At 35.3% G+C, this 9,726-nt stretch overlaps 1 protein-coding gene across 1 annotated transcript; it reads right to left on the bottom strand.

The window, feature by feature from the left end:
* Window positions 1-8,331: 8,331 nt before the first annotated feature.
* Window positions 8,332-8,745, bottom strand: LOC110906531 (D site-binding protein-like). Its single transcript, XM_022151650.1, has one exon. The coding sequence runs from the start codon at window positions 8,743-8,745 to the stop codon at window positions 8,332-8,334; it is 414 nt and encodes a 137-aa protein (XP_022007342.1).
* Window positions 8,746-9,726: the final 981 nt, after the last annotated feature.

Here is a 9,726-nt window from a genome sequence, read left to right as displayed (position 1 = left end):
ATCCAGCCACATGACCGTATTAAAATCCATCAGAAATTGCCTTCCGACGGTTTTGAAGACGTATATGTACAGAATTAAATAGTTTGTATTTCCTTTGTTTTTCAATAGTAAACAAGGGGTGTTTACAAAAGTTATAACGGGGTAAACAGTAAACAAAAAAATACGCATAGTAGATTTCATTGATTGAAAATAAAAATAAAGGTAGATGAGATCGTCGTATAATAGAAAATAATGATGCGTCAAGAAAGTTGTCTTATTAAAATGAATAATAAAATCGTTGTAGGTGATGATTAAAAAAGTATAAAGAATGTTACACCGGTGATATGATTTTATGATTAAGTATCTAACAATGAGGTGGTGGTGCATTGACAAAGGCAAAACCTTTAAACACTTTGGAATGAAAGGTCTTAGCTTCAAGTACCACACACGTCACGTCAGGAATTAAAAGAAATTTGCCGTTAAAAAAATATGATCAAGTATCTACCTATGTATCATAAGAGACCGTTATTTTATGATATTAAATCAGCTAGCTTTTACCACCACCATCAAAGAGATTCTTCACTTCCCACTGAGTGATATATGTTTATTAGTTTGTACGGATGGAATAATATAATGATAAAAAGTAAAAGAGGCATATATAGTGCACATTGAGGGGTAAGATTTGCTAATCATAGCTACCACTAATGGAATAAGTGGTTTGCAATGGATGGTTTAAATATAGAGCCGCAAATTGACTACATTTAAATATGTATCAACTATGTTTAATTTGAAGTTTATATATAATTATGTGGGTCACAATTACTTTGTGGAAGTTCACATCTGGAATTAGCTTTTGTAAAGGAAAAACAGGTAACTGGACGTCAAGGTGATATTTGTCGCATGCTATGTGGAGGGATTATACTTTATGCTCTATTTTTTTGTTCTTGTATATTGAATGAATTGAAGTTGACCTTTTCTTTTGGTTTTGTAGGTTTTGAGTGCTGTGTTGGAAAATTAATCATAGATTCCTAGTTAATGTAATATTAATTAATGATCATTTGCAATCTTTTTGAAGAGAGCTTTGCGATGGCTGAGGAGCCAAAAGTGGTCATGTGAAATTAAAATAATAATAAAAGATATCAATCCTTAAAGTGGTCATGTGAGTTTTTCACCATTATCATTTCCTTAAAAATAAGAAAGTGGTGAATGGAGTTAAAAGTGTGCAAAACACCTTCGTGTACATGCTCACGATGTGAACATGATTGTGTGTGTAGGGTGGTGTTTTGATACACACTTCGCACACACACATCACTTCTTGAGATCCGCCTTAATCGTTTTAAAAGTTACTGCAATATAACAAATTTACAACTGTGGTTTCCGCTACCAACACAATTGCTGTTGATGGGGTTGTTGCTATAGAGTTACTACTAATAGCAGTTAGTGCCAACAACTTAGTTGCTACTTACAGAAGTTCCAATTGATGTGCAACAACTAACACATAGGGTCTCTCAAGGTCGAACCATTTAATTAGTTTGTTAATGTTCATTAAAGCGTTTAAACTATTATGACATTCAATGCAACTTTACTTTTTTTTTTTTTTTTGAAAGGCAAAAAAAAAAAAAAAAAAAAAAAAAGGTAAGGTGATGTAAAAATGATTAGACAATTTCATGTTGAGATGACTAAAATACTAAGGTGACCACTTTAGTTCTAGTGACTCAAGGAGAACATTAAATAGAAAAAGAGTATATGAAAGAATACACAAAGAATATCAACAAGAAACCTCATTTTAAGAGACATATACCACAAATTTTCAATTTTTACGTACTGCATTTATGTGTAGCATCAAACTCATTGGTCATCTATTCCAGTTTAACGAATTGCTCTTGCTATTTTATCCTACGAAATGGTTATGTGAGCGAAAGAAAAACTATTTTAAAAGAACTATGTAAAACACGTGATCTTGACAAAACTCTAATGATTTGGTTCGTTCAATTTTTTCAGTTGAAGATATCGGTTTAAAGTCTTTTACCTTGTTAAATATATATTTAATATTTAATTATATTTTCTTGTGCATTTAGGGGCTGTTTGTCAACATCTGAATGGTTAAGTGCTGAACCAGTAAGAGTTCTGTACCATTAAGAGTCGGTATAATGCTTAATCGTTCAAAGACAAATGTCTGACCAATTCAGATTAGAGGTCTTAACCATTCAGACTCTGTATAATTGTTAACCATTCAGAGGCAAATGTCTGAACCATTCAGACATCTGCTCGCGAAACAAAAAGTCTGAACCATTAAGTGCTGAACCAGTAAGAGGTCTGAACTATTAAAAGCCTCATTAAGAGGTAAACAAACATCTACTTAGCATTGTTTTACAGAACTTTCCATAAAGAGAGTATCTTTATTTTATTTAAAGAATACCTATTATCATTACATTCTTAAAACATTTATTAGATCGTTCGTATAATCATAAATCTGCAGATCATTATTTCTGACTGTCTCTTATAAATAAATTCTTAGGATATAAAGCTTGTAGTACAAAGTTATGAATTGGACTTTATAAGATTATTGTGCAATCTAGAATTCTATTGTGTTACAAAACGAATATTTTTATTGAACTAGATGGTTTAATTTTTATTTTTTTATAAACTTCTGAGTTTTCAAACATACAAATTTACAAGCTCACAATATACAAGAATGAATAATGTTTAGTTGTAGAACAACTCTTCTTTTTTGTTATTTCTCTTGATCTTGGATCTCTCTTTGATTTGTTGTGAAAATATGAAGAGAACTAAAGAGATATATCTTATAGTATTATTTAGAAAGTTTAGAGCAAAATGGGTGAATGTAAAAGATTGGAGTTGGCTTGTATTTATAGGTAAAAACAACAATAAAAAAAATTAACAACCAACTCGGCGATCGATGCCACGGTCGATTGGATCGACCATAGATCGCCAGATTCGATTTTTTACTTGCTTTGACTTCTTGAACGTCACACAACGACTATAAACGGCTACCAACACCCTTTTCATACCCATACCTATGTTTTTTACTTATCAAATCACACGTGCCTTTTCTATCTTATTGTTCAAGCATGGGTTAAAATTTGGTAAAATATGGTTGTTTTTTCCATTTTTTTACATGGTTTAAATGTAAAAAAACCAACTAAATACTTACATTTTCAAAATTTAAAGTCCCTCCAATTGATAATTAACTAGTTTAGTTCAATTGGGACTTTTTGTTCACTGATATTTATAAAAAAAATTAGAGAAAAATGTTTGGATAGTCCTTATGGTTTGCTCCATTTTCACCTATATTCCCTACACTTCTAAAATTATAGCTATAGTCGTCAGCTTTTGCACATTCGTTCTCGGAGAGTCCCTAGCGTGGATGGGGTTAGTTTTCCCAGTTAAGTGGGTTTGAAATTACTAAAATGCCCCCATCCATGCTAGGGACTGTCCGAGAACAAATGTGCAAAAGTTGGGGACTATAGCTGTAATTTTAGAAGTGTAGAGACTATAGGTGAATATAGAGCAAACTATAGAGACTATCCGGACGTTTTTCTCAAAAAATTAATTTGTATTTTATCTTTGATTAAATTAATTTTCTTTCTAATTCTCGATCAATTTTTTAAGCTTTGATTTTTTTGAAGATGTTCTTTCAATCTTGATCTTTGTATTTTTAAGTAGTCATCAATTGTTGTAGCTTTGATCTTTCACCTTTGAAAATGACAATGTGTATCAGTACTTTGTGAATACGATACGACACTTGATGAATGTTACACTTAATGATTTGTTAAACTCTTTTTTTTTTTTTTTTGAAAGGTATACTTCATTCACAAAAACAAGGCAACCCAAGACGGGCCGCCAAAATACAACGAGATTACATATTCACAAAATTAATCCAATCCTTCCACTCAACACCTTTATGTTTGGATCTATTCGAATACCAAAAATAACTAAGAGCCTTTATCTCTGAAACTATACTATTAATACTAACCGAACCACCTGAGAACTTCACTTTGTTCCTTGTCCGCCAAATAACCCAACACGTCGTCATGATGATGCCATGTATCGCCTCCTTCTTCTTGACCGACAGCCCACTGCTGGAATGATAAGACAGCAAATCGCGGGTAGAGAATGCGAAGATACACGGAACATTGCACCAGATACTAATAGCGTTCCAAATATTAGCCGCAAAAAAACACGCAATGAAAAGGTGGACTGCAGTTTCTTCCTCGGAATGACAGAGAGGGCAGCCCGGGTCACTGATCCCCACGTTTCTCCTCCTTAAAGCCTCAGCCGTAGCCACCTTATCCTGCTCCAATCTCCAACAGTGGATGTTTACTTTACCGGGGACCCAAGTGCACCAGTCCATAACGAACGCATCTTCCTGAGACTGCTGCCCTGACAGAAGGAGCTTCACCGATTTAACCGAAAAGATACCGTCCTCGTTCGGAGTCCACTTCCATCGATCCTTCACAGATGTGAGTTGAACACTGTTAAGAATATCTTTCAGCTGGTTCAACTTGCCTACCAGTCCCGGTTCGGAAATTTCTGAGGTCCAGTTCCATGAGAACCGGTTCTCAGAGTTTTGCGCGTTAACCCTCTTTGCCACCGAGACTCTTTTTTCAGCTTCCAAACAGAATAGATCAGGAAAAACTGATTTTAAAGGATCATCTAAGATCCACACATCGTGCCAAAAAGCCACACCTTCTCCGTTGCCGGTACAACCCTTCATAAACTGCCCAAGAGAACGACCATCGACCTTATTTTGAACAAGAGATTTCACAATGTTGTTCCACGTACCCGCAAGCGTTTTTCTGCAGGGAAAACATTCCCAGCCAGATCTGTTTGAGTGGAGCGCCATAATAATTTTTTTCCACAAGACATTCTCTTCCGTCTTGAATCTCCATCCCCATTTGGATAGCAAAGCAATATTGATCGGCTCTAATTTACTTAGACCCAAGCCTCCGGAGATTTTGGGACGGGAGACTTTCTCCCACGCTACCCAATGCATCTTTTTTGCTTCCCCGCCACTACCCCAAAGAAACTTCTTTATCATAGCTTCTAATTCCGAGATGATTTTCTTCGGAGCCCTATAAAGAGAAAAGTAGTACGATGGGAGGCTTTCCAAAACCGATTTGATCAAAACCACTCTACCACCGATCGAGAGTAAGTGAGACTTCCATTTGGCGAGACGGGCTCTAAAAATATCGATAACCGGACTCCAATTAGAAATCCTATTCATATTAGCTCCCACTACGAGCCCAAGATACTTAAAAGGCGGGCTTTCAAATTTGCAACCAACAACATTGGCCATTTCCTCGGTTTCACCCAAATTGACTCCAATACCATAGAGGTACGATTTGTTAATATTGATTCTAAGACCGGAGCATATGTAAAAACATCGGAGAATTCTCACAACGTTTACAAGCTCATCCCTAGACCACTCACCCATAACAATAGCGTCGTCCGCATTTGTTAAACTCTTTAATCTTTGTATTTGCTGATCTTGATATTTGACTAATTCAATATCAATTAATCTTCTAAGACTTCATCACCTTTCTTGAAGTATATGCATGTTTGCTAACAACAATCTAATAACAGAAGTTCATAATATCAATCATATTAAAACTAAGGATCATTTGTGTTTTTTCATAAATTTTATCATTACTCATTAGCACTAAACACATTGTTCTCCCAACATGATTCAACAAAAATAAATATATGGATCAATTCAAGTCCCAAATGGAAGTAATGCACTAATGCATGTGGTGGAGGAGAATAGGCGTGCGATGCAGTCATCAAACTGCAAAAGGATACAAGCCACACAGAACCCAAAACGCTTGAATTGATCTATAGAATTTGTTTAACTTCATAATGTTTGATTATTGTAATTTATAATTCATATAATAGTTTAAACGTTTGACTTTTAAATTTAAAATTTCTCCAAAATTTATAATATATAATTATATATAATTAGGTTTTTAAATATATTCTATTATATTAAATAACAAAAGGAAAAATATAAAAAGTTAATTTAGTGGTGTTTTGTCTATAAAAAATAAATGTAAAATTTAGTGACAATGTTGACGTTTGTAATGGAGGTACGTTATGAAGAAAATAAGTTTTTTTTTTTTTAAGTATTGATGCCTTACCATGATATGGTGGTGACTCACACCATGGTGGGCAGTTTTAAGAATATAACACTCTTTTACCCTTAATCACCACCACCACCTTCCCTCTACTCACCACCTAACGCCACCGCCACCCACCACCACTCGCCATCGCCATCAACACCACTTGCAATCGCTTGACACCATGGGCGGACCTACCCTTTGGCCAGGGTGGGCGGCTCCACCCCTTGTAAAAAAAATTTAGTGTATATTTTAGGCAAAAAAACGGACCGCACCCCCTTGAAAATATGATTAAATACCTCATCCGCACCCCCAACAAATGATTTCTGGGTCCGCCACTGCCTGACACCACACACCACCACCACTTACCACCCACCGTCACCATCACCACCACTACTCACCACCAATTTTATTATTTTGTCTTTCCTTGCTTACCAAACAAAAAAAAAAGTAATGTTTCATTCCTTTCCTAAATAGTAACCAAAGAAGACAATGAAATGATAATGATCCATTTTATTCTTCTTCATTCCATTAATTACCTATTTTAGTCTATTACCCATACCAAACACATTCTTAAGTTTTAATAGTTATTTGGAATCCAAATATGAAGCAAAATGATTCATGTTGTTACTTAAAGGTCTAGAATATAGTAATATCAAGGTGTACAACAAATTACAAAAAGGTTCCTCTACATGTTGTTAATGGTTTGAAGTCCCATAGTAACTTTTGATGTATATTTAAAACTAAGATTGCAATGGTGGTGAGCTAGTTGTACCGAAAAAAAAAATGTCACTATCAATTTTTTTATTGAAATAAACAATTATGTGAAGATACTGTCACTTTATGATCAAATACGATCTTTGACCAATAATTGACAACTTTTAATATATTCCACTAAGCTCTAATATATATATATTTTTAATATATTCCACTAAGCTCTAATATAGCATACTTTCATTTGTTTTCTATAGATCACCTGTAGTGCTGAAGTTTATATCTTCCAAATTCCATTGTAGAAAGTTTGATGGTCAATGAACAAGAAAAAAACAGCTTTAACTTTTTCAAAAGCATCAATCACTTTGAATTCATTTCGTCTATGCGTTGCCGTATTCCTAGTGGAGTTTAACAATGGAAAATTTACTTGACGGCATGGCCTGATTGGTTCCCTGAGCTTTGGAAGTCCCACCACAGCCGCCTTCTACCCACTACACTTGTATTAGAAAATTGGGTTTTATTTAGTATGGGACAAATTAAGTGTAATGACTGACGAATGTGATTAACTAATTTTCTTACTAAGCTTAGTAATACTCAATTCAGTGACGAAAACTGGTTACACAGTGACGAATAAGGTGGTCAGTTTTTATTATCTTAATGTAACTCATTATATTATATTATATTCAATATAAACCAAAGATATTTAACATAAACTGTAATCAGTGCTCAATTAGACTACCTACTAGGTTGAAGAAAGTTTAGTGATGACATTGTTTTCTTGTCGCTTATTTGCGTTATAATGTTAAAAATATGGGTCGTGAGTCGTCACTAATAAGGACTTTTCTTGTAGTAAACATAGGCAAAAAAATTCAGAGGATATCTTACGATGAATAGTATTAATGGTAACTACTTTTAGTATATGTATGGCTGCCTATATGTATCATACATTCATACCCATATATCCCTTTTCATGTTTTCTCAAGTAGATGCTCAGGTCGCCTTCGAAAATGTTAAAAAAGAAAAAGAAAACTGTCCTCGACAAGATAAAAAAAATCGGGCCTTACCCATCCTATAATATAAACTCATAAGTCACATATGAAATATTTAATTTAGATTTGATTGTTTGAAATTTTGGTCTTTTATAACTCGGTGTGTCATTTTTACCATTAGTTATTTAGTTTGAGTTTAAAATTTAAGTCTTTTATAATAGTTACAACTCCAAGTATTAAAACAGATTGGCTCAGTTAAAATTAAATATAGAAGTGATATATATATAGGGAGCCGCTAAAATGAAAACCACCACCAGTTGTAAGAACCGCGAGAACCACTCTCTACCAATTAGATCATGCACCTATACACTATTATTTTAAATTCTAAAGGTTATTTTGGTAATTTACTCAAAATGTCTTATCCATCTCCTCTCTCCTCTCTCATCTGTCTGTTTTAAAAGTCAGTAGACTTTTCTTATTGTTACACATACGCAAAAATTGAAACTCATCTCTCATTTCTCTCTCTTGAATTCTTTCACCACCATCATCTTCAAGATCTGTTCAAGGGGAGGAGGGGGCTTTAATTTCTCTCTCATGAAATTTTTCACCACCATCATCTTCAAGATCTGATGAAGGGAAGGAGGGGAAGGTTCTGGCGGTGGTGAGGAGCAACGGTGAATGGTGGCTGGTGGCGGGGGGTGACGGTGTTGGTTGCTTATAACGTTGAGGTTGGTGGCGACGGCATCTCCGACGGCTCTCCGGCGACATCTTCGGTCTCCCTTTCCTCTCCGCCGCCCTCCTTTGCAACTGGTGTTTGGTGGTGGTTGCGTTGGGTTTGGTGGCGGACCCCTAGGCGGTGGTGGTGGGGTAGATGTGGGTGATGCCGAGGCTCCGACCCCACTGTAAGCCGCCGTCAGAAACGGCATTGTCGGAAAAGAGCCGGCCGTCCACTATAAGTTGCCGTTAGAACCAGCCTTGCCGGAAAAGAGCGGTGGTCCCGGTGGTTTGGTAGGCTTTTGGATTTTTTTGCTGAGTTTCTTTTGATTTTGGGTATGCTGGGTTTCTTTTGATTTTGGGTATGCTTTGATTATGTGGGTATTTGATTCTGTTGATGTTTTGGTATGTTGGGGGTTGATTGAGGTTCTTTGATTCTGTTGGTATTTTGGTATGTTGGTGGTTGATTGGGTTTGGGGTTTCTTTGATTCTGTTTGACGGCGATTATGTGGGTTTGGGGTTCTTTGATTCTATTGGTATTTCTTGGGGGTTTCTTGATTTTTGTGGGTTTGATCTGTTGTAAAAAATGGGGGTCTCTTTGATTTTTTGTGGGTTTGAACAGTGAACTATGTGGGTTTGATCTGTTGTTAAAAAATGGGGGTTTCTTGATTTTTGTATGATTTTTTTATGTTTGGTATGGATTTGCAGGATTTTGGGTGTCTTTTTTGGTAGATTAAACAGTGAACTATGTGGGTTTTGATCTGTTGGATTTGGGACGGTGATGATGCAAAAAAAAACGTATATTTTGATGACGATGGCGCGGCAAGGATGGTGGATGGTAGGTTTTTGAACCTGCAACCCCACTTTGCAACCTTTGATTATCGGAAAATATGAGCCAAACCCAGTTTTTTCAAGAATCCACACATTGTTTTGATTTTTGTTGTTGGTTTTTTATATTTTTCCCAGTCGATGATGATAACATTCTATCTGAGACACCTACCGAGTTGCGATTTCTGGGTGCGTTCGTTTTGTGTAAAAAAGTTTTTTTTAAAGTTAAAACCGTAAACTTTTTAATGTAAAACGTAAATTTTGTAACGGAAAACGTAAATTTTTTAACGTAAAACGTAAGCTTTTTAACGTAAAACGTAAAACGTAAACTTTTTAATGTAAAACGTAAAGTTTTTAACGTAAAA

This window comes from Helianthus annuus, chromosome 9, assembly GCF_002127325.2.
Source record: "Helianthus annuus cultivar XRQ/B chromosome 9, HanXRQr2.0-SUNRISE, whole genome shotgun sequence".
Lineage (NCBI taxonomy): Eukaryota > Viridiplantae > Streptophyta > Magnoliopsida > Asterales > Asteraceae > Helianthus > Helianthus annuus.
The sequence above is the reverse complement of the archived record's forward strand: the minus strand, read 5'-3'. Positions and strand labels throughout refer to the sequence as shown.